The following is a 25,630-nucleotide window of genomic DNA, read 5'->3' as shown; positions in this document are numbered from 1 at the left end:
ATATTACTTTTAGAGCTACTGCAACAGCAGGGTGCAGGCACCGCTCAAATATCCTAAAATAAGAAAGCTAGAAGGCATTTTTTGTTAAATCCAATCTCCCGCTTAATTTTGCTTGGTTTTAACATTGGAAAGATTTTGTAGAATTTTGCATATCTGTAGTGTACTGGCAGTGACATTTTGCTGTGTTCTAGAGAAAAAATTCGGACAGATACATGTGTGATATCGGTCAGCTGTCATTGGTTGTTGTAGTTCTTTTCAGTTGGCGTATATGAGATTGAGATCATTTGTTTCCTGAAAATTTGACTGTAGTAAATTTTGGTCAATAACTATTCATGTATGTCAGCAATAACAAGAGGTACCAATTTGGTGACTACAAATTTATTTCAGCTTGCCTTGCTGTAGCCTGGCTGATCATGGCAATGTTTGTTTCCAACAGAAGCACCAAGTGTGATCTCACACGTGGCTTTCAGCAATTATACATGCTAATCCTAGGAGACCCAGCGGATCCCAGCTGTAATGTTTTCTCTTGCCATCAGTTCAGTGAAAGAGAAATAACAGTAAGCAAATGCACACAGTTATGCACAACTTAAGTTTTATTATTCCTCCACAGAAGAGTCTGGATTTCTGAACTTGTACAACCTTTTAATCAAGGAAAGAAAATGCACATTATAATAAGGTTATGTGTTTAGTTGTGTGTGGCACCTACACTGACTTTTGGGCTGATCCATTAAATGATGCTCAAACACTGAACAACTCTAGGCTTGAATAGTAGATGTTAAAAGTTATTAGTTTCATTCTTGACAAAGAACAGATGCTGTGGTAGAAATAATATCTGTAGAACCTTATCAGTCCACTCCAGCAGCTCCACACTGTCCATCTGTATGCTCAGCCTTATGGGAGTGCGCGCTTTGTTCAGACGTTGCAAGCACCTGCTTCTTACCCTTTTGTTGTTCAGGAGAAATGGTTGCCTTAAGTGTCAAATGCTACAAATTCAAGGCTTAACTTAAAATTTGTGTCTGAACAGCATACCATACAAAATTCAGCCATTTGAAATGTATGCTTTGACGTGTCAGTTATTGGTCTCTTTAATCTACTCACACGCAGCGCCTAAAATGTTGGTGTTAAATGCTTTGGTTGTACACTGACACTTACTGGAAATACCACTTGTAAGGAGCAATTTTTGATACTTCTGTGTACACCACTGATGTGAGATTTATAGAGGATGAATGCATGTGGAAAAACTTGTATAATGTCTCCAGCTGAACTCTACTTGTCCTATACATATAACAACTTCAAAAAGAGACCGCTGTTTACCCAGTAATCACAGAGAGCGATGGCAGTATTGGAGTGTGTGTGTGTGTCTGACCTGGTATTGTGGCGTTGTGGGGACAAAAATCTGTTTACAGTCAGATTGTGGGGACCCACCTGCCTTATGGGGACAAAATGCAGGTCCCCTTAATGTAAATCATTACATTTTAGGGTGCAGACTGAGGATAGGATTAGGGGTTAGGTAAGGTTAGGTTAGGTACAGGGTTAGGAACAGGCAAATAGTGGTTATGGTTAGGGTTTGGGTAAGGCTCCAGGAAATGAATGTAGGTCTATGTAATGTCCCCACAAGTTATAAAAACATGTGTGTGTGTGTGTGTGTGTGTGTGGCCGGGGGGGGGGGGGGGGGGGGCGACAGGGTTAGGGAAAGACCCTGAGGATAGAGGCCTCAGATCTACTTAACATCTCTTCACAACATTAAAAGGATGATATTACTTTGCTGAAAGCACAGAATTTTAATGAGAGAAGGAACAAACAAATGTTAAAGAATTCATTATAATATCATTTAGTAGATCAAAAGACTGGGCTGAAGCTAGAGATACTTCTCAGTCATGAAGTTACTGTATGTGGCTCTGCAAACTCATCTGCAGTGAGCATAAAATAGGAGAGAAGCACAGATTGGCTGTGCAGGCCTTCAATACTGTGTATGTGGTGTTTGTGTGACTGCACTGTATGGTTACTTTCTGATACTGTTGATATTACAGTGTTCATCAGTGTATCATCTTAGTCTTTAGCATTGCTGTCAGTACACCTGCAGCAGAGCAGTGCCTCTCTCACCTGTGGGCTGGAGACAACCAGGGGCCATAGAGACATTGAAGAGGGACACATGAGACCGGGGCAAAGTGGAGTGGAACTAAAGTCGAATGATTCTGTTTTACGTTGATACAAGAAACAAACAGGAGTGCCTTCACGCTAGCAACATACTGTAGGTATGAAGTGGCAGGATCTGCTGCTTCAGAAAGTCTTTTCTCCATTCTGTATTTCCATTTCAGGGTTTTCTTTCTTTTACTTATATTTTCAGTGTTACTAAACATAGAGCCACAGAACTCTCCCAGATGATGTAACAACCCTATAGATTTATGTTAAGGCCACTTTTAATTCTTTCTATTTTGTTTCAGAGAAATCTTGTTTTTTTCCCATCAGTTTTTCATGACATACGGCTCTAAATACTACAATACCCATGAGCCTCAGTTGCCATTGCAATGGAGATAAAGTAAGAGGCACAAATAGAGCTGTTTTGAATTCAAAACATTGTGTTGGTGCACTTGGGAACAAAACAGGTGTTGCCACATTCAACCAAAGGTTAACCCACAATCCAGAAGTGAATTGATAAAACCTGCTACAAACTGATTTTCCTTTGGCCACCTGAGGGCAGCTGAAACAAGGTGTGAACACAAAGGCGACATATCATCACCCTTAAAGTTGATATGGTGGACTTAGTAACAAACAGTTGCTTTTTTGCACATCCAGCAGTTACAGAGCAACATTATTCGTTCATTTGGAGATGTGTTTGTGGTCAGCTGGTGAATGTAAATCCAATAGTCACTCTGTTGTTGGTTGTTGTTGTTGGTTGTTGGTCTCTACCAACTCCTGGTAGACAGGTGATGTTTAGGTGCTCAGCTGTTAATGTTCACCAGCTAACTGCTGTTTGGTGCTGAGCAGGTCGACTGTTTGCGATGCATGCAAAATGTTCCCCAGTTTTGCCTTTTACTTTTTATAAAAAAAAAAACTAGATATTTTCCCAATTCTTCAGCTCTTCCACTGCTTATTCAACTGGGACAATTTAGTGCCCAACCAACTGTGACTCACCTAACACTGTCGATGGGAATAAGTGAATGGGAACCAGGGGCCTCTGAAATAGTTTCTCCCACTTTGCAGCTCTATTCTATCCCGATTCAGGTCAGCGAGATTTTTCAGAACACAAACTGAAATGTACAATTGATACATACATGCCTGTCTCCTACATTGTGTCTTTTATGTCTCAAAACTCGCAGCTTGGGTTAACTTGAACCATCGTAATGTTATTCAAAATAATTTTGTCACATTTGGCTTGTTTTTTGCCAACTTCCACAATATTTTAATGGTTGAAACAATGAAATTGGCTATTTATAGATCTGGTCAGAAATGTTCCTTTTAGAAATATTCACATCTAATTTCTTTTATGAATTCTGCAAGGAAACATGCTGTGTATCCTCAGAATCCATGAGGTTATCAGTGCCTTGGTCATAATTATTTGAAAGGCACATGCTAAATGGCCTTGAAACCTTGTGCTTCAGTCAAAGTACAGTCCTTGCTGCATATGTGAATGTGTTTGGGGATCCTTGACATGGAATATTCAGGGAGCTGTTGTGGTTAAGGTTTTTTATTGTCCCAGCAGAGCTGTAGCCTCTTTTACTTGTTATAGATATTATACTTTACATGCTGCATGATTCCAGTTTGAAAATGAGCCATTCAGGCAAGACAGTGTCACTTCACTTCAGTCTGAGATTAGTTCACCTCAGTATCACAGCTGATGGCTTAGCAGGGAAACATGACTGTGGCAGAGAGCAAAAATGCACGTGTCAGTATTCAAAGTTCAGCTGAAGACCAATTAGTGCTTTTTATGAAAGGAACAGAGAGTATGCAGACACAGCCATATTTTACAGGGCAGCTTGTGTTTCAATCTGTGTTGCAGGCATGACATCAGTGTCTCTGTGTTGAGACAGGAAAATCTTATCCCACTGCCACTGTCATAAAAGCAACACAATAATGAAATGACATCACAGTGGGCCAGTAATTAAATGAGCAGACTGCTGTCTTGGAGCTTTTACTAGGCTGGGAGATTGTGAGTAACAGTGCTGCACGCAGGAGAATAGGGTGTCAGTGAATGCGACCTGAGGCTATGGGCTTGTTGATTAAAATTCACTCATTTATTGTCAAGTCTTTTTGGTAAAAGCACACTTTATTTATATTGCCTTGTCATCATGCCTTGACCTAAATGTGTATATACTCCACACACTCACTTAGACTTTTCTACACTCTCATCTCCTTAAAGTGACTCATAGTTGACACAGTAACGCAGCATCTTAGTTTGCTAACTGACCGGGGGAGTTGGCTGGTATGGCAGATGACAGTTTAAGCCATCTAATCTGCCTGGCCTTCAGCCTGGCATTAAATGGTTGGGCTGCTGGTTGAGGGAGATGAGTTTAATTATTACATTTCAGGCAAAAACTCATTAGCTCAGTGACCTGCCAAGCAGCAGAGGCCAGTGTCGATACTCAGGCTGCATGATACCAGAAGCTAGCCTGTCTGACTGTGGGTGATGAATTAATCACAGTCCGCTCCTGCTGTGCCTGGCAGCAGACAACAGCAGCACATGGTTCCCTTGCTCCTGTCTTGCCATGAAAGGCATGTTCCTGCCTCAGTAAGCCACAGTAAAAGACCAAGTGGAACATTTTAAGATTGGCTTTACTTAAGCTCAGGTTTTGTCATTGTGGGCAGATTTACAAGGAGACTCATTTGCAGCTGTCATTGCTGGTTCGAATGAATGTATTCATTTCTACTTATTCAAAGACTGAGCATTGTCCCGGAGTATCATCTGCATAAGAAAATGTTAATTTCATCGTTCTTTCTGCAACTCTGTTATGTTTTTACATAAATTGTCATTTGTTTTTCCCTACATCAAAGAAAACTCGTATTCACAGCTCCGCATTTGGGGAGGGTCGGCTCATTGAGTGCTACTCTAAACAGGGAAGTGTTAAACACTTCAGCCAGTAAACAAGCCGGCTGATCTCACTCCACCTCCCTCGGGGAGCAGGTCCACCTCGTAGCCTGACTGTTTACCATGTATAAGTTCCCCTAAGAACTTTTAGAAAAACTCCATTTATGAGAACTTCAAAGAATGTCCGGGCTTGCCAGGGGGAGGAAGAATCTTCTATCAGTCCGCCTCGTTATGCCTTGAGCAAGAGAGCCTCTCTCGCTCCCTGCTGATGGATATGATGCAAATAAGATGCTGGAGGAAGAAGGAAAACATTGAGCACAAAAAAGGAAGTAGAGGAGAGCAAGGAGATGAGCAAGGCTGCAGGGGAGATAAAGACATGAATAAGGAATGTGATCTGTGTCATCAGTCCTTAACACTTTTGCAAACAGTGATGAAACAGAAACTCTTTCATCCTCCAGCAAATGACCATGAATCTCACCATGGCTGTTTCCACACTGACAACCAGGATCAGCTCCATAATCTGCCAAACCAAAATGATGTTCAGTCTTGCACATAGTGGTTACTTTATTCTACTGGTAGCAGAAGATTGGGGGGTTACCTAGTAGTGCATGATGGGTAACATCAGCTTGAAGCCTCATTGATTCACTGTTGGAGTGACTGGAGCACAGGTCACAGTGGGGTCAACGCAATTAGAGATGAACCCATGGTCTTTAATGAGGAGGAGGGATGAAAGGGTTGCCAATTACTGTGTGCTGCTTTATACTGAAAACAACCTGATGCTGTTAAGACCCAGCATGATTAACCTTCTACAGCTCTGACTTTGTTTATTCTTTACATGAGAAGACATTGAGGGGGTTAATTAGTGCTCATGATGTTAGAATTTGCTATTTTTAGACTTTTGGTTGACCCCATTCATTGGTGTTTATTGAGGTCAGCAGGCCAGTGTTGGAGTGTTCTGTCACGTCCCCAGGTGTTGTCGGTAAAGAAATGAAGCAGATGCAGTAAGAGGTGAAGTGAAGTGTTTGTATCTTCTCTGTCATCGGTGTTCCTGGGTAGGTGGTTTAGTTAAGTTCAACATTTTGGGAAAAAACACTCATTCACATTCTTGCAGAGTTAAAAGAGGATCGCTATCACTGCCTGGACTGTGCGGTAAATATGAAACTGGAGCCAGCAGCCAGTTAGCTTAGCTTAGTGAAAAACTTGAAGGGGGAAACGGCGTGCTTGGCTCTGTCCAAAACTCACAAAATCTGCCCACCAGAACTTCTAAAGCTCAGTGATTAATATGTTATAGCTAGCTTGTTTCATCTTCACAAAAACTGGATTGTAAAAATGTCCCCCTGCTTACAGCTTAATGAGAACAGTGTTCATGTTGACGTGTGTGGGAGGAGGTGGTTGGGAAGGGAAATTGAATGTATTCTCCTTCCTTCACTGTCAGATAGGTCATGAAACAGGAACTGGTTTGTCAGAGTTAACAGGAAGTTGGCAGTGTGGAGGAGTTTTATCTGTGTCTTAGCTGTGTCCAGTCCTGCAGTCGTCATTCTGTGGTAATGAACACTTGTCATCTGCACTAACATGTGGGGATTTCAAGTCAGAGCATCTGAACATTTCCAAGTCTCAAAAGCTACTTGTTATTTGTAGAAGACAGATGGTTTAACTTTAAGTTACTGTTGGAAGGTTTTGGTTACCACCATGGGGTTGCTCAACAACAGCCAGTATCACTCCCACACGGTACACTTCACTTTTCCTAAGAACTGCCCAGATCAATCATAGGTCATGGTCTTCTAATTTTACCATCTGACGAAATGCATAACAACAGTGGTTATGAAGGGATCCTGTATATTAACAATGTATCAATAAGTCAAGTATCAATATTATAGATATATGCTAATATACAAATTAGTCACAAGATTCAAATGTAGGAATTCTTTTAAAGGAATATGGTTACAGCTTTTTGAGAAGTACACTTGATCAAACTGTTGCAGAGTTCGTTGAGGAGATTGATACTACTCTCATGTCTGTACGGTAAATATGAAGCAAAAGCAAGCAAATGGTTAGCTTAGCATACAGAGGGGGAAACAGTTAGCAGGATCTGTCCAAAGGTCATAAAATCTGCCTACTGGTACCTATAAAGCTCACTAATTAACTTATAATATCGTATTAAAGGACCCGTGTTTAAGAGTCAGGGGGATCAGTTGGCAGAAATGGAGTATAATATTTATTACCTTTGAACTGAGCAAGGCTAGCTGTTTCCCCCTGTTTTCAGTCTTTATGCTGAGATTAGACAACCATCTCCTGGCTCCAATTACATTATAGATTCATACATGACACATATGGGAGTGGTGTTGATCTAATCTAACTCCTGCAGGAAAGCAAAGAAACACAAGTCACTTTTTTAAATTGTAAATATCTTAGAGAGGAGGGAAAGTAATGGCGAAGTAATTGACAGCTATTGTATATCTGCCATCAGAAATACTATTTTTAGCAAAGAGAAAAAGAAAACGCCTCAATTTTCTGCTTATTCAAATCAAATCAAATCACACTTTATTTATATGGCACTTTTCATACTTAAAAGCAACACAAAGTGCCTCACAGAGGCTAAAAACAACATAGAAGAAAACCCAGTCCTCCCGCCCCCATAAATACATTCAGAGACATATAGAGACACACACTCACAGACACGCACGCACGTATGCACACACACACCCGTGCACACACCCATACGTACAAGGCAAGGAATAAGCCACCTTTTGGGGCCATCCACACTGAGAAGGCCCCCCGTCCATGACTAGGGAGCACCGCCCAAGACCACCACGACCCAGGCAGACAGGAGGCCCCACACTAAGGTGCAGAAGCCCCCAGCCATCCAGGCCAGAGCTGTCCCCTCGGCAGCGTCCCCCTCAGTAGACCAAAAGCAGTTCCCAGTGTGGGGAGCCCCCATGAGGAAACACTAGAGCTAAAAACCAAGGGACTAAGACATAAACATTGAATGAAATAAAATGAGTAACTGAAATAAATAGTAAATAAACATGTCGTTAGAACATGCAACTAAATTAAGATACAAATACAGATTAAATACGATAAGAAGCCTAATTAAAGGAATAAGAAAACTCAAACAAATCAATTGAAAGCCTGATTAAAAAGGTGGGCCTTGAGCCTCTTTTTAAAGACATCAACAGTCTCTGCGGCCCTGAGGTTCTCCTGCAGGATGTTCCACAATCAGGGGCCATAATAACTAAAAGCTGCCTCCCCGTGTGTTTCAGTTCTTACTTTTAGTATGGTTAAGAGGCCAGTGCCGGAGGACCTCAGGGTCCACGAGCATTGATAGGGTAAAAGTAGGTCGGATAAATAAGAAGGCCTGAGACTGTTAAGACATTTAAAAACTAATAAAGGAACTTTCAAATCTATCCTGTAACGCATTGGGAGCCAATGTAGCGATTTTAAAACTGGTGTAAATATATACAGAATATTGTGCCGTCAGTTACAACATTCACAATTGTTTATGTGTTGAATAATGTTAGGTGGAAACCCATAGGCTCCATTTGCCAAAACAACAATAAGTGACACTCTGCTGTTGTATTGGCATAACAGATATAAAATTCTGTGCAATCCAACCTTGGAAAAGTGTGTTTCAGAGCCTCACAAAGCATGGTCACGCTTCCAAAGATCCACAGGAATTGGATTTCATGGGTGAGATAAAGAGAAGAGTGTTTGACTGTGAGGTTTGCTTGGGGGGCTTAGCTTGGTAAGGATACATCCTTGGGGAGGGGCATATATTTTGAAGTTGAAGAGAGGTGTTGAGAAGGTCAAAACAAGTATACGTTAGAAAACTTCAGAGCTGTGTCAGTGATGTTTGATCATTTTTCAGGCCTTTGGAAATTAATAAAACAAAGAAACACATAACTTTCCAAAATGATAATAAAGAATTTATAAATGCCATCTATTTTTACAAGCTGAGGACTGACAATACCAAACAGACACACTATGATATATTATCTGAAGGCACCTGGAAATTGTCAAACCTTAGCTAGAGACTCAAGAAGGTTCTGTCCTGAATTACCATGAACTTGTTTTCAAACTGTGCTGCTGATTGAATCAGACTAGGTGGGACTTTTCTTTCGGGTGTGATGAAATTACAGCATATAGCTCAGCCTGGTAGATGTTTATGTGAGTGCTGGTTGCTGCAGCCTGTTGGCTCATCCCATGGGTTGTATTGATTTTTGCGTCAGCCAGATAGAGTTTCTGCCATAGTAACATATTACATCTGCATTGATCAGGACAACTTGTCTGAGAAGCACTTGTGCAAGGGGTGTAGAACAGGCTCCGTCATTGCCCCACAGATTTGGCAGACATAGATTTATTGTCACAATGAGAGAAAATTGTCTATAAGCAGTTGGTAAATTTGTATTTTATATGTATTATAGGTATTCTGCGTTTAAGCCTACTTCTGTCACCAACATGAAATTTAATGAAACAAATAATAAAGCAGTCATAGACCAGCATGAGGACAGGATAGATATATATTGTCAGTGACAATCAGAACTACAACAATCATGTATTAAGGAAAATCTGTTGCCTACAATTTACATATATATACCGCTAACTTACAACAGGAAATCTGTTTTTAAGAATGTAATGCTACATGGATTACCCCCTTTTTTATCGACATAGTGAGAAAATGTTTTTAATAAACATATCTGCAAAGTCAGGTATACCAAAAGTATCAGCTGAATGATCACTGACAATGTGTTTTGTTTACAGTATCAGATCTTGCAATACAATATCCATCTGTAGCAACTGCAGCATTTAAGCTTTTTTGGTAGTTATGTTCAGGCACTCAAAGCGTTTGGTGAAGGTTAGCACAGGATCCTGGTCTTGGCTTTATGTTGACAAACCCCACAGGAAAAAAATGTGTTCAGTTCATTAACATTTAACTGAAACCACAACCTCACCCTAACCTTTACTGAAGTGCTGCGTTGACTAAGAATAACCACACACAGGAGTCAGGATGTGAATTCCAAAGTTTCATTTCAATGTCCCACCCTTTGTTCTTGTAATTGTTTTGGACAAATGTTCCAACAGTGGAGCATGCTACAGGCAGCATTATGTTTCTTACAAAATGTATTTGAGAAAACAAACCAGTCGTGGGTACAGGGTTGATGGGATGATAGGGGGTTTATAGGGGACATGAATTGCTTCCTTTATAACAATTAGATTGAATTACATTTGTCAAATCAAATTCAAGAGTGATTATTGAGGTTTTTTCTAAGTTTAATTTAATTTGATTTTCAAATAATCTCAGTAAAAACTGTATGTTTATTAAATAAACATTACATTGATGTGGAACTGTTCTTAATCTACAAAATGAAAAGTAGACATCAGAGTTATGTTTTAAACATTATGCTAAACAAAGACACAGGATGTCATATTTCAGCACACTGCATATTACTTCACTAAATAAAACCAAATACAAAAATTTAGCAATATAACATGAAATGCTTGTTGTCTCCGTTGTCATGGACATAACAGCATTGGAGATTGTTGGAAAGGTTTTTTTTTTTCTCTTTTCAAAATATTTGTGTCTTCCCTTCAAATCATCCAGATTGTAAAACAGATAAATCCTTGTGACCTTTAAATCCCAAATATGCAAGGAGTCTTTGTGTGTTAGAGTGTACCCTCAGCTGGCCTGGCAGGGTCAGCTCTGCAATCACTCAGAGAAGACCATAATACTGTAAAAAGATTTTAGAAAATAACAACTAGGTTTTAAATGCATTTGAACCAACAAGCATTTTCTTTTTAATTTTATTTATTCTTCATTTATCTGTTCTATGAGGCATTTAAGTGACTGACACTCCATAATATTTTGTTTCATCAAATATAGAGGTAATTTAAATCAGCAAATATTCACCGAAAAATATCCACTTGTGCATGACAAATGTATTTATAATGTCCCGTCTCCCAGTCCTGTGAACTGGGTCTGTAGTGGGGGTTTCGGTGGCTCAGCTCTGGGATCCACATGCTGCAGTAATCCAGAGAGGGTTAGGATAAAGCCTGGCTTCGCCTCACTCTCTGCCTCCTCCCAGATCAGATGAGATTAGCAAAGAGCTAAGGAGCTCTGGGGGAAGGCAGGGCTCAGAAACACTGAGGCTGAGCAGAGGAGGGACACAGCAAAGGCAGGTGGGCACTGGGCTCCACGGCATGAGGAGAGAGCAGGAGAGCAGAGGCGAGTCCACTCCAAACTACAGGGCTGAGCATTCATGTTGGTGCACATGAAGGAGTGCTGCTGTCGAAGAGGGTTTGGAGCCAGCAGGACGAGGTGTGTGGTGAAGAAGATGCACTATAATTCTCTTGGTATTTCTCAGTTAGTGTGCTCTTGAGTTCCTCTTGATGTGTTTAATATAAATCTAATGGTCACAGATTTAATTCCTATGCAAAAGACTTTTGAGGCCATGAACATTCTGGAAGAGAGTGTGGGGAAGGGGAACTGAGTGAACCAGTGCTGGTTCACTCCCTGTTAGCAGTGCGTTTGGCTTGGTTGTGCGTTCCAACAAGCACAGTTTGAAGAGTTTGTGGTTGAGAAACTGGTGAGAGAGCGCATCCTTGTTGCTGGACTGGCAAATCCTGCTGCTTGGTCAGTGAACCTTGGTGCACTTCATGCCGCCCTGGTGTCAGGTGAAAAAGAGGCAGCGGAGTGGATTTAGCAGTGAGGAGGAAATTGACAAAAGATTGAAAGGAAAGCTTGCTCATTCATCAAGGACAATATCTATTGTTTAGTCCACCCCCGAGTGCTAAGATGATCTGCCCAAGTACTCACTTGGATTTCTTGATATTTCCAACTGTCTTCGTGCAAAGGAATCTTAGATCTTTTTGCTCTTGTGAACATGCCCTATATGAGTTGTGCAAGTATTTGAATGCGTTTGCTGAATATAACTGTGTTACTATTGATACTTTGATGGCTAAATAACTTGGATTAAGTTGCCTCTGTCTATGTCTTGCTCTTTTTCAGCAAGCCATGCCAAACTGATACTGGAGAAACACAGCTGACAGTGGAATTATGTGTTACGGACTGTCTGCTGAACTCTGAACTACCTGGAGCCCACTGATAATCTTCTTTGACTGTTTGACGAAGTTACTTTGGCAATGGGGAGGAAGAAGATCCAGATCACCCGGATCGTAGACGAGAGGAATCGTCAGGTCGGTGTCATTTCATTTTTACATCTTCGCCAGTTAGCTGTATATTTGTTCAATGCCCCTTACAGTACAGCAATAGAAGCCATGCAGTGTTGTTTTCCTGTTATAGGCATTTCATTGGTAACGGTGCTGTCAAAAATGGCAGAACAAGGTGTCCTCAGGATTCAGGGTCAGCTCTCACATTTAAGGACCCGTATGAGAGTTATGACTTATTTGTTTTCCTCATGAAATCCATTGGGTAGATGACTTATGCACTGTATAAACTCCTTCCCTCTCCCCTCTTCAACTCTTAATTGTTGAATATTTCCTCAGTCTTGTGTCTCTCAACACGCATCCATACAAAAGCTTACTGTGTATCTTTGCTGTGGTAAATCCAGCTAAGATCCCACTCTAACAACGAAGCATTCACTGCTTTTATTCCAAGATCCAAAGGAGCAACAAGTCAAGTTGGAGATGACATTTAAAAAGCAGACAAATATTATTAGATATTTAAGTATAGACAGGTTCATGAACACTTCACGAAGGGATCCCTCATGGAGCCTTCTGCAGATCCTCTAAGGTCTCAATCCAAAGAACTCCTAAAGAATCCTCTAAGCCGTCTTACTTTTGAGAGTGCAGTGGTCACAGCTGGTGACGAGGGCAGTAATTTGGGGTTAGCTAGGTCCGGACGGCACTCTGTCATTAGCAGGGTGGGTCAGTGTTAGGGACACACAGTGGCCTTCTCTCCTCACCGTCTCCTTGTGCAGCCACACTGCTGCCCACTGGAATCTCTCTCTGTCTGTCTCCTCTATATATATCACCCCCAACAGCACAACAAATACCAGCCTGTCTGGACGGAAGGCGCAGGCTCTGGAAATAGGGATGTGGCTGGAAAATAAATATCTAGGATGATGTTTATATTTGATGTTTGGTTGTCTTGGCCAGAGCATTTTTAGATAGACACTGCTTTAGCTGTCGGGTGTGCATCACTGGAGCCTGCTGTATATTTAGGTTCTTGTACTCTATTTTGGGAAGTTGGTTTGTATTCGTTTTATCTGTCAAGTGTTTTCAGTTGGTTTTCCTCTTTTTCAGTCTATCAAACTGTAACACACTATGCAGAATATATAGTAATGACAGTAGTGCAGTTGAAAGGTGAACCAGCGATACACCAACAGTCTTATTGATAGTTCTTGTCACAGAAATCTACTTGCAAGCCATGCTCAGAAATGATGAATAGAATTTCAAACATCATTTAAGAGGTAGCTGTAAAAAAGCAAAATGAAACCAAAAAATGTTAACTGCCCTTGGAATCACAGTGAGAACTGTGGCGTCCATCTTACCGCTATCATCTAATCCAGTTACTGTAATGAGATGCAACATTTATTCAGTGACTACTACTGTTCCAAGCGTTTCTGGAATTGGTGCAAATGTTCAGCTTGGCTGAACATGAACTTGGTTGGCCATCTGATGCAGCCTTTGCTCCCTAACTGGAACATGTGATGTTGCAGGAGCTCCAGCATCTTGGCTGAGGACACTTTGCTCCTCAGACGTTTTGAAAACAAATTAAACTGTTCTGGAGACAAAATATGAAATTATATCTCCCCCATTGGGAAAATATTAAAATTTGAAAAAGAAAATAATACTTTTATGACCAAATAGGAGACCAAATCAATTGCTAGCAGGGCATGTCTTTCTCTATCTGGCTTTCTGTGCTATAAAATATAAAAAGCCACGGTGCTATCATGCATATAATGGTACTCCCTGCAGTTCCCTTGGTAAAAGCCTCCAAGTGGGGCTGGAACTGGAAAGCGGCTGTAAGTCACCAGGTTCAACACATTTAACCCAGTAACTGACGTGCTTTGGCTCATGAAGGCTATGGCTTCCACTCTGCATATATCAGTGAACTGGCATCCAGTGAGGCCCACGTTGAAGAAAGCCTCATTTCTTGCAAGCTGACAGTAGATGTCACAGCAGATTAAGGGTATATCTCTGTGACTTCCCAGTTTGTGCTATAGAATTTAATAAGATGTAAGATGCCATCATATTGAGGAATTTGTTTCTTTGTTTACATCAGGCAGGAGCACATAAGAATAACCTGTAGGAGAGGAGTGTGTTTTTTTCTGCTGAACAGTTGAAATATTGCTTGAAACACCACTGTAGAAAACTGCCAGTCCGTTCAGGAGATTCCTCCTCTTCCAAGTCCAAGTTCCTTGTTTACTGGCTCATTAAATTTACCTTCAGTGAACTGCAAGTTTTGCCAGAACACCAACTTAAACCTTTGGAGAAACTGAAACTGGGAAAACTGCTTTTCGTCAGTCAGCTATGGACAGAGAGTATATCTCCAGACTAGATTACTGTGCTCCACTTCCATGTGTCTTTATTAAGGCAGTGCAGAATTTGATTGTTTTGAGGGAATCTGCATTCCTCAGTATTTATATTTCATGTTGGTAATGCTGAATAAATAAAACTCTTCCTTCATCAACAGTATCTAATACAGTGCCTTTGAGCAATTACCTGAACTACTAACCGCTCCAGTAAAACTGTTCGGTAACCAACAGTAGAAGACTGTGTTTGAGCTGCAGAGCCGTGAGTGTGTGGAAATATGAGAACACGAGGCAGGCAGACAAGGACCAATGAACCTGACACTCAGCATTGCTGGAAATCTTGGAGGTGTGAGAAAGAGTGAGAGTCGAAGGCAGCTTCTAGATATGTGATGACATGAGTCAGGATGCCTGAAGCCATGATGGAGGGAAGGCATGCCGAGATAAACACACTGACTCACTGCAGGGAGTTAGCTGCACACCAAAAACAGGGATGAGAGTGCGTGATCCATGTGTAACCTGTGGGCTGTGTGTGGGCTTTATGCGAGCTGTAAATGGTCCACTCTGAACATTTCATTTTAGCCTTGTGGTACAGGTGCATTTTTGATATTGGGGAACGTGGAGGTTTCAGCAAGCATTGTTATCATTTTCAATGCTGCAGTACAAAATGACACTGTTTATGTTTATTAGTCATATGTCTCAAAGGAAGGTTTGCTCACAGTATATTAACTTTCAAAGAATATGATTACAAACAAGGTTGAACAACGTGATAGTGATCATTAAGGGAGGGGAAACTTTACTTGATTTTTGCTTCCCCCGCCCACATTTCCAACGCATTCAACAGGTAGTGTTGGAGTAGAAGCCAGTTTACACGTTATTGGAATTTATTCTGTTTGGAATTCACTGTCAGATCTCGCATGGGAACCTCCCTCGTACCGCCTCCCCCCTCCTCCTCATGAATGCTGACCTGTCTGTCCTGCTGCCATTGGATGGCTATTGGATTTTGGATGATGACACCACACTGTGAGAATTCATGTCCTTAAAACATTTAAAAGATGTGTTTTCTGTTGAAAGGAGAAACTTATCCTTTTTTTCCTCAAGTACTGGTTTGTTGCATTGGGGAGAAATTTGTCTACAGCACCTTGGTTTCCACCTCTCCTGCATGTGTCCGTTTAGCATTATTATTATTTGTCTTCTACCATGACATCTTAATTATACAAATAATGGAGTCCTCCTCTGTCAAGGACAGCTCATAATATGTCTTAGGTAGTAGCAAATTAAGAGAAAAATGGGAAGAATATGCAGACCAGCTTTCACAATTTTCAAAAAATACAGTTAGGTTTTGCACTGTGTTCTCCCTGCATCTAAACTGCTTGTTTGTTTGTCCAAAATGTGCTTGTGAAAAAGGACTGAGTTGTATGACACACACAAGTTCCCATCAGCTGAAAGGAGCAGAGATTTGAAGAAAACTCAATTAATCCTGTGTTTCTGTCTTTCTAGGTGACTTTCATGAAGAGGAAGTTTGGTCTGATGAAGAAGGCCTATGAGTTGAGCGTTCTGTGTGACTGTGAAATCGCCCTCATCATCTTCAACAGCTCCAACAAGCTGTTCCAGTATGCCAGCACCGACATGGACAAAGTCCTGCTGAAATACACAGAGTACAACGAGCCCCACGAGAGCAGAACCAACTCTGACATTGTAGAGGTGAGTGCAGTTTGATGGTGCCCAGTGTGGTCTTATTTATGTAAAGTCTATGTTTGGAGGGAAAATATCTTCTGCACTATCTTCTGCACTCAAATTCTTGACTTTCCCATCAGGGTCGAAAATCCCTCAATATTTGTTCTGGAGGCTCTCATTCTGTTAGCAACCAGTTAGAGGATCAGGGAAGGAAATAATTGCAGTATGTGTTCTAGAAAGATGACTCTCTAGAAGGCATACCACCAGAGTACTCGTCTTATGTCGTCCAGCTGTAGCTGCCTTCACTGTTGTCCTACTTGTTTTATAATGCAGAGCAATGGAATATCTGCATATCTTGGGGTAATTTTGTGCTGACTTACATGGTGTAACAACTGCATCTCAAAAGACTATCAGGCCTGAATGTGAAAACACAAAATGAAGTTCTAATATAAAAAAACAGCAACAGAAGAGTAATATGAAATAACAGAGAGAACATCTAAAAGAGTAAAAGCAGAATATAAAGAATTAAAAATGGCAAAATAGAATATGAAAAATAGTTGATGATAAGAGTTTTATTAACGTATAAAATAATGTTTTCTTCATTTAAAGGACCAAACATGCCAAGCTTGTGTACAGAGTAGGCGAGAAGTCTCAAACCCCAGCATGAGATAATCTGCCTTGTTAGACGGTGTATCTTGTTCACTCAGGGAGCTGATACAAAGTGGACTGAACTAATAATGACGACTGAGATTTTCATGTCATCAATTTACAGGAAACAGATAAAAACATAGAAGCAGCTGCTAACAGATTGGTCTTCCAACTAATGTAAATCATCCGTGTCACTGTTTATTAAGCAAAACCACACACCAGCCATCGCTGGCATACTGGAGGCATAGATGTTTTCAGCGATAAGATCCAGCCATGCACCCGTTTTGTGGGGTCCTTCAGCGTCATCAGCTAGCTGACGCTGATACTGTTGCATCATGGTCCCTGAACAGCACAATTCTGTCTCTCACAGCGTGTAATTGCTGCTGCCATTAAAAATGAATGGTCATCATGACTCACGTTGTTACTGTTTATGTACACTTCTAATGTGTGTTTGCCTTGCTGAGAGCCTGAATTTACCTCACACACACACACGGCGGTACCAACTGCAAAATGTCAACTTGAAAAGAAGCTGAACTTCCAGAACTGTGTTTATTTTAGAAATGCTTCGTCTCCCTTCCAGAAACAGAAGCTCAGATTGGTGTTCAGATTTGCTTCAGGACAGTCCAGGCATGTTTTCCAGCTGCTTTCTGTCCTTTCTCACTGTCCTCTATCTTACCAAAATTACAGACTCTTAACCCTCTCATGTAACGTTTCTCAAGTGAGATTAGTTATAGGCTTGAAAAAAACAAAACAAAACCTGAAGCCAATACAGGAACACGTCCCTGAAACAGTAAAGCCTTTCCAGAAACCACAGATGTTGAATGCTCAATTCACCCTAGAGATGTAGTGATAGTAGTGGTAAAGGTGTTCATATGCATCATTAATTTTCCCATAATGATTCTTAGTAGCGTTATCGTGTTTGTTCTGCTGTAAACCATAAGCAGACACCTGTGTCAGCCCTGTATTAGCCAGGCTTAATTTGCCTGCTTTGAGCCCTTATTTGTTTCTTTCCCACAAATGTCATGCAGACAGACAAGCCAGCTAAAACAAAGCCTGGAAAGTGAGAGGTTGATCTTTTACATATCGGTCAGTCCATTTGCAACATTAAGCATGAAATTTGACTATGTGTAAAGTAACACCCCACCGGCTGCAACAGACTTCTCATGTCAGGAGGGACGGCAGAGTACTTCTGTGGATTCATTGTTATTATTTCATGGAACTTGTTTGTTGATCATCATCTCTCTGCCACAAATATACGGACAGCTCACACGTTTCTTTGTCTCACAGAGGGCAGTCTGCATGAGTATAACACATACAGCATAGACTATCTATTTTCTTTGTTTGGTAATTGAAGTGTCTTTCAAAGTTGAGTTGAAATGAAAATTCTCTTCATTTAGCTAACAATAACACACTACCACAGCTAGGCATTGTGGGTTTAAGAACATAGTGAATAGTGAACATACCTGGTACTCCAGCAGTAACTGCCTCCCAGCAACAGTAAGTTTTTCTTCCATTTTTAAATGCAACAGAACAGGGCTTGTCTGGAGAGAGGGGGAGTGGAAAGGGTGAAACAAAACATACACGCTTCACTGCGTCATTGGAGTGCTGAAAAAAGTTGAGGCCAGCCCCACTTTGATTTGCAGCTCATCCCAGGGCATCAGTTTGTAACCCGGCTTCCATTGAAAATGCCTTGTATCCTGTCGCTTTGTCACCGGTAGACTGAGCACACCATTAGGTGCTCGGCTGTTGTGTTGCATTGCTGACCTGTCATACTGTGTACTGTATGAAAATGTTAATACAAAACATTTTTCCCCTTTTCAACAAGCCCTCATTGAGTTACTATCCACCATCAGTGCTGTAAAGGAATTTTGGGCTACATTTGGAGAAATAGGCTTATTTTGATTTCTTGCTCAGAGTTAGATGGCATTAGGTGGTATTAACCGCTCTCATCTCGTCTGTGTGGTACCAGCTTAGAAATAGTGCACATTAAACTATGAGAACTAACAAGATGTAATGTGTTAATGAGTTTTGGAGGTGTTGGAACACATATTTTGTTACCTTTTGGGCAGTGTCATGTGGGTCTGAAACAGGCTGCTGGTTGTAATTTTAGATTAACTGGACAGATATAAGAGTGGTTGATGACATTAATGTTGCCAACTTAACATTCTCGCTAGATTTTGCCAACTTTTAAGACCCCTTTACCAACCTTTTCTCAAAAAAGTACCTAGTGACAAATCTCTGCACTTAGCACATCTGAACTCCTGAGAGTCACCAACCTGTCTCTTTGAATGTGTGGTTTTGGGGCTGTGGCTCTCTGGACTGACTGTGTTCAATCAGTGGGGGAGAGCAGCAGCTTCAGTTGACCTTCAGCCACACAGAAATGTAGAGGAGCTGTAAGTGTACAATGTATGTACCTGATAACCAATCAGTGCTCCCCATATTTTGTCCAAGAAACCTCTTCTCTTTTTTTTTTTTTTGCTTTGAAATTATTTGACTATTTAAGTGTTTTATTTTCTCCAAATAGACAGGGTTTCCAAGAGTGAGGTTATTCCACTGTCTGGATCCACTCTGTTCATGATACTTTAGTAGTAGTTCCAAAGACTGTATGGTACATTTAAGTGCATATTGATGAGATGATAGCAACTTTATGGCTTCACAAATATGATGCCATTTAGCATTTTTTTTTTTTTTAACAGGCTTTAGCTACTTTCCATTGAAAATAGTTGGTAACAATGATCAATCTTACCAATTCTTGGCAAGAAAGTGAACATTGAGCTGTTCCTTGAAGCTGTCTTTAACTATACAGTATTCAACATTTGGCAGTGTGCCACATTTGTATTCTACACAGAAACAAAGGTAGGAAGATAGACTAACTAGCTTTCATACAAAAAGCGGAAGCTAGTTTGCTTAGATCCCCATCAGGCGTTACTCTTTGTTCATGGTACTTCACACTCAGTGTTGTGTTTGTACCATGTGATGCAAAGTAAGTAACGGTCTCTCTTTTGTGGGTCCAGTTGTGTTGATGACAGGTAACATACTATCAAAAGCGCACAACAAGGAGTAGTCGTGTAATCTCAACATGGAGTAAAATTTATGCTTAGTTATTTAGCAAAACTGAATTTTCATTCAGTTTCAACTTTAAACTAGAAGTCTTTTGAAACAACCTCAAATGAAGGTTGAAGCCAGGAAGCCATTTTTTTTGTCACGATGATGGTTTGCCAGCTTAAACAACCAGAAAGTCCTAACTAGTCAGCTAATCTCACTGACAGATTACTTTACCTTTGTCATAATACTGAGGCAGGTTTGTGTGCAGCAGACTTGAGTTTCAACAACAACAGAGCAGCTGTCCAAGGTATGCAATGCAGTGATTCCTGCCTGCAGAGCCCAGAGATGAATGAGAACCACAACAGAAAGTGAAAACTACAATACACTGAAAACTGACTCTGTGGCATACAGCAGAGTGGTTGATTTGACTTAGTTCAAGTCAAGTATAATAGGATGCCTTGTAAAAAAGCAGTCTGTTTCTGAAACTGCATGGACTGGCCTTTGAAAGTGTGTGAGCTGAGCTGATCTGCCAGAGATGTGTCAAATCACATCTCAAACACTCCCATGCCTGCCCTATTCTTAGACTATAGGGCAGTTACCCAACTGGAAAAGACTTACTCTAGGGAATGAGGGGGCCTTATTTTATCTTTGATCCAGCCCCAACAGCAACAAGACATCACCCTTACATGTTAAGATACTTAACGTTGTAGCTCATGCCTCATAGTGGCAATGATCCACATGCCTCTGGAGATCCACTAAAGCCGACTTTGACATTTGCGATGATAAGGAGACACACACCCTCAGATCCTCTAACAGACACTTCAAGATAGTCGTCAGTGCCCAGACATGATGTAGTGGGCTAAACCACCATCTGTGGAGCCACATATAGCCTGGTGGGTCTTGGACCAAATCCCACTTGACCCTCCTCTCCTGGGTCGACTCTGTGTCCCTCTGTGCCCTCATACTGTCAACTGTCCATTCTTGAAAGCAGTGAGGGGTGGGGATACCTCTGCACTTGCCTGGGGATGAGTGGAAAGATGGTGGAGCAACTTAGTGATTAAAGAAAATAGAAATAATGATTTGATTACAAGTCATGGATAATTGGTTGAAATAGGAAGCTAAGAGCGATGGATGCTTGAAATGTCCATTTTCTCCTGTGGTATAACAGTAGTATGAATGCAAACTTGACCAAATCGACTGAAAACAAACAACACTTTCATGTAAGTTACAGTATTAACAATATACAGTAATTAATTAAAAAAACACAGTTGGAACATGGTGGGTGCCGTCAATGATGGGGTACTTGAATGAATCACGGTGAGGCTGCAGGCGTACATCAGACAGAAAAGTTTGGGAACCACTGCTTTACAGAAAACAGCTTCTTTCATAGCAGCTGGAACTGCCCCATATTTGTCTGTAAAGCTTCCCGACAATGTTGTGAGAAACATTTAAACAAGCTGGACTCATCACATGACAGGTAACAGCTGTCAGTTAGGTCAAGCAGAGTTTACACCTGAATCAGAGAATGAGTGAAGAATAACAAACACCTGATGCTGAGCTAATAAGAATGTTATCTGTCGTGACTTGACTCATTTCTCCTCACATCATTAATAATGGTTCTTGAGTCATTATACATTGAATGTCATTGCTGGAATGCTGCATTTTGCTCTGGAGTTGTGTCAACTTACTATAATATTTACAATTTATGAATTCTTACAGAGATTGTTCATACCTTCACATGAGGGTATTTTACAGGTTTACAGTGACTCATGCCAGTGTTAGCAGAATTTCTCAACAGGCTCACTGGCAAAATAAGCTGTCAGGCAACAGAAACAAAACTTATAGTGTCTAAAATTGATATTGATCCATCTTTGAGTGAAATTTGTATCAGCCCTCAAGGCAGTCCAAAGTAAAATGATTAGTGCACACCTATAGCCTAAGCGTTTTCCAATTGTTATTGATGTGGGCACATTTCCTTCAAAGTTAATCCACCGAGTGTTCACTTCCTCATATGGTGGGGGTAGATGATGACTTTTGTGTTGGTTCTTGAAGCAAACAACAGAGAAATTGGCACATTGCTCATAATGTTACCTTCAATGTCTTATAGCAAAAAAATATGCTATAAGAATGTAAAAAGTAGTAACTAGATGTAACTTCAGTTCTATGAGTATGTGCATAGCTGTATGTATGTGCATGGATGTTGTCGCAGCCACAGTAAAGCACATTATGGTAATGACTGTATTGCAAAATTCATGTTGTGGTAGAATATGACATTGGTCACGATGATGAAACTGGTATACTGGCCACCCCTATCCTGTTGTAAGCTTGTTGTGATAAAACTCATACTTGATGCAGTGTTTCAGTATAGCAGGAGCAGGGCCGTTCTGTTGAGTGCTAAACATGCTAATTTTATACAACAGAATTATTTGTAAATTATGAGCATGATAATTGGGTTGGTTATAGTATGGCATTATTAATGCATTGCTGAAGATAACTGCAGTCTCTGTTTTGTTAGTGTAAGGCTGGTCACTCTTAGCATTAACTATAAACTTGATCGTTACAGTGACCACCTTTTTAAATTGGCAGAGGCACAACTCTTAAGAGTGCATTGAAAGTTGTGGACATAAGCAGCTTAGCAGTCTTAGCTTTGGTGACTTAACATGTGACCATCTGATGTAGATGAGTTCACAAGCAGCACTGTGACATGAAGTGAACAGAAAGCAGAAAAAAGTTATGTTCACTGTACCAGCCTCTGTTCGTCACATGTCTTTGTTGTTATCTTGATAAATAAATGTCCGAAAGAGTTTGTTTTATTCCACCCGTTCACCGACTGAGTCACTGGCTTTACATTTGCAGTGCACAAACCCACTGCCACCAGTGTAATACTAGTTAGTCTTAGTGTTGCCTATAAACTTGACTCTTACTGAATTAGAACTACCTTTTAGGTGTTGGTAAAGAAAACATTATGTAGTGTCATTTGACTAATAAACAATCACAGGCTTTGCTACAGTCACTCACATAATATGCCATTTTGTACCTTCCCATAATTAGACAAAATGGTCAAAGGGTCCAACAAAAAGTGGAAATTTTAAGCCGGCCAGCTTGATGTTTGCTGGACTGTGGAAATAACCAGGCATTGAGTTGAGCAGGGGTTGAGCGTGACTTCTTTAGTGGTCACCAGTTGTTAAAATGTAGCTTCAGTTCTGTGGTGAAAATAGACTTGTGAGTGTGTGTTTAAAGCTCCCAGTAACTACCAGTGTCTGGGAATGCAGAAGACATGTGGTGGACAGACAGTCAGCTGGCTGGTGTCATGGTTTGTCAGTCCGTCCTTTTCACGCTATGACGTGTAATATAATGAGGAGCAGAGATGAGATGATGGATACCAGAGAAGTGATGTCATCTTCCAGGCTTGCATGTTGTTGGTATGATTTGATTTTATTCATGAGTGACTCCTCTACCAAAGAGCAGGTGCTGTAAATTAACATCCATCAATTCATCCGCCCATGTCCTAAACAAATGATCTAAGCCTAACCTTTCTGAGCCACCTGAACAATGCCAATTTCTTGCTTAGCTTCATTTTTAGTAACTGTGGGAATTGTGTTTTTTAATATGATACATTAAACATTTACTGAATACTTGAAATGTGGAATCACAAAATGTTTGCTATCTGACAGCCGTGAGCCTGGAGGGGGTCATCCGTTTGGTTGTGTGTGTGTGTGTGTGTGTGTGTGTGTGTGTGTCTGTCTGTCTGTCTGTCTTCAGTTAATCTTGTATACTACTGAACCCATCAGCCTAATATTTTATGTGCACATGTATAATCGAGCCCCTCTTGTGGTTGTTGTGATTCACAATTTTTGTTGAACCTTTTTTATTGGCTGCTCTGTTTTATGCTGCCATTGGCTGCTGAGTCCTCGCTCCTCTTAAGTGAACAATGAGAGCCACAAATGATCAACAACTGCTTCAGGTTGAAATCTCGTTTCCGCTGGAGACATCGAATGTGGAGGTCTCTTTAGTGTTGGTGGATTCTTTTGTTTGAGATTTTATATTGCTGGTGTTTTGGAAACTGCCTTCATATTGACTGCCTTCATTCCACTGCTCTCATGCTGGACACACAGTCTGTCCTGCACTCCCTGTTCCCTACCTATGTCTCCCCAGACGAACCTGGTGGAGATCTGCACTCTACTGGGTGCACTCTTCTATTTTTTATATACTAATTGTGCATTTCTTTGGAATCAAAGCTATTCTAATAATATTTTTTTATTAACAATGGCTCACATAACTGTAGTGTAATGTGAAAGGTGTCACTTGTACAGATGACAGGTAATTATCAGACAACTTTGCAGTTTCCTCTCAGCTTTATGACATGTTTCAGTGTCATTTGACTCCCTGTTTTGGTTATACGACCCATGACTTTACTATTTTGGACTCATCAGCCTTGGTTCCTGTCGCAGCAGGAAGCTGTTTCCAGCAAAAAAGAAAAAGCCCTCATAGCCCTGCATAGTGTACACTACCTACCCAGCACCAAAGGACAGACATGCAAAGTTATCGAATAGCTGTTCTGACATTCATCAGATGGTCAGAAAAACAACTACAAATATATGCTAATGTTGGATCTGCGTGTGTATCTGCTGGATATGTAAACGGCAACTGTTTGCCAACAAGTTCATCATATCAGTGTTGTGTCTGCAGCTTGTTTTTGTTGCCCTCAAGAGTCAAAATAAAAAATTTGTTAATGCAAATTTAAATGTTATTATTGCTTTTTAAAAAACTTCACTACCTAGTTGGCTAGGTTTCCTGTTTTTCTGGTTTGCCCCAGTGTACGAGCTGAAACCAGTTTAATTTTATGCAAACTGAACTGGTGTTTGTAATGATGAAACGTTCTGGAATATGAAAAAGTAGCCTGCATCAGCAACCTGCACTGACTTCGCTAAATACAACTTATGTTACATTAGTAATAAACAATATGACATGAACATGATTAACCTGTTGGGGTTGACAATGTAGAATACGACATACTAAATATCTCTGGTGCGCTGAATGGCTGAGTCACATGTGACACCTAGTGGTCAAATTTGGGATTACCGGTCTGATATTTTGCATAATATAATAGTAACTTAATAACTTGTTCTATCTAATGCACTTCACAAACTGAACTCATCAGAAAAAGATATCTGTGACAGATATTTTCATGTTTAAACACTGAAGAGCTTGCAGCTTTATGGGAATGTAGTGTGCCTGACGTTGTTAGCACAGGGGTCTGAGTTATCAAAGGCTGGATACGATGCAAAGTAAAGACATGACACATTACAACAGGAATTACAAGTCGTTGAACCATAAGCAAGATACTGATGCAAATGGCGTACAAATCTTATGACAGGAAGTGAACTCTTGATATGGTGATTTCTCAGTCTTTATCAAAGCCATTGTGGTTTGAGGCTCCACAATGCTGGTATCCTGAACAGAGAGAGGTTTCTGACTATATTGGTAGAAATTTGAGCTCCACATTTTATTTTGACATAAGTTAGTAAATTTTTATCTGTGACAAAAACAATAGGCTGCACGGTGGCGCAGCAGGTAGTGCGCGTGCCTCACAGCAAGAAGGTTGCCGGTTCGATCCCCAGGTCGAGCGGGGCCTTTCTGTGTGAAGTTTGCATGTTCTTCCCGTGCATGCGTGGGTTCTCTCCGGGTACTCCGGCTTCCTCCCACAGACCAAAAACATGCTCATTAGGTTAATTGCTGACTCTAA

General features: G+C 40.7%; 1 protein-coding gene across 4 annotated transcripts in view; it reads left to right on the top strand.

Moving 5' to 3' along the window:
- The window catches only part of LOC139335471 (myocyte-specific enhancer factor 2A-like), a 43,789-nt gene that overhangs the window by 7,491 nt on the left and 10,668 nt on the right, over positions 1-25,630 (top strand). For 3 of the 4 annotated variants that reach the window (XM_070969110.1, XM_070969102.1, XM_070969117.1), the window contains exons 1-3: positions 11,190-11,339; positions 12,030-12,217; positions 16,015-16,218. In XM_070969110.1, the coding sequence (XP_070825211.1) occupies positions 12,164-12,217; positions 16,015-16,218 (258 nt within the window). In that variant the 5' untranslated portion in view covers positions 11,190-11,339; positions 12,030-12,163. Of the gene's footprint in view, positions 1-11,189; positions 11,340-12,029; positions 12,218-16,014; positions 16,219-25,630 lie in introns of those variants that run through there. The other variant, XM_070969093.1, reaches the window with a different exon arrangement.

Source organism: Chaetodon trifascialis, chromosome 1, assembly GCF_039877785.1.
Source record: "Chaetodon trifascialis isolate fChaTrf1 chromosome 1, fChaTrf1.hap1, whole genome shotgun sequence".
Lineage (NCBI taxonomy): Eukaryota > Metazoa > Chordata > Actinopteri > Chaetodontiformes > Chaetodontidae > Chaetodon > Chaetodon trifascialis.
The sequence above is the reverse complement of the archived record's forward strand: the minus strand, read 5'-3'. Positions and strand labels throughout refer to the sequence as shown.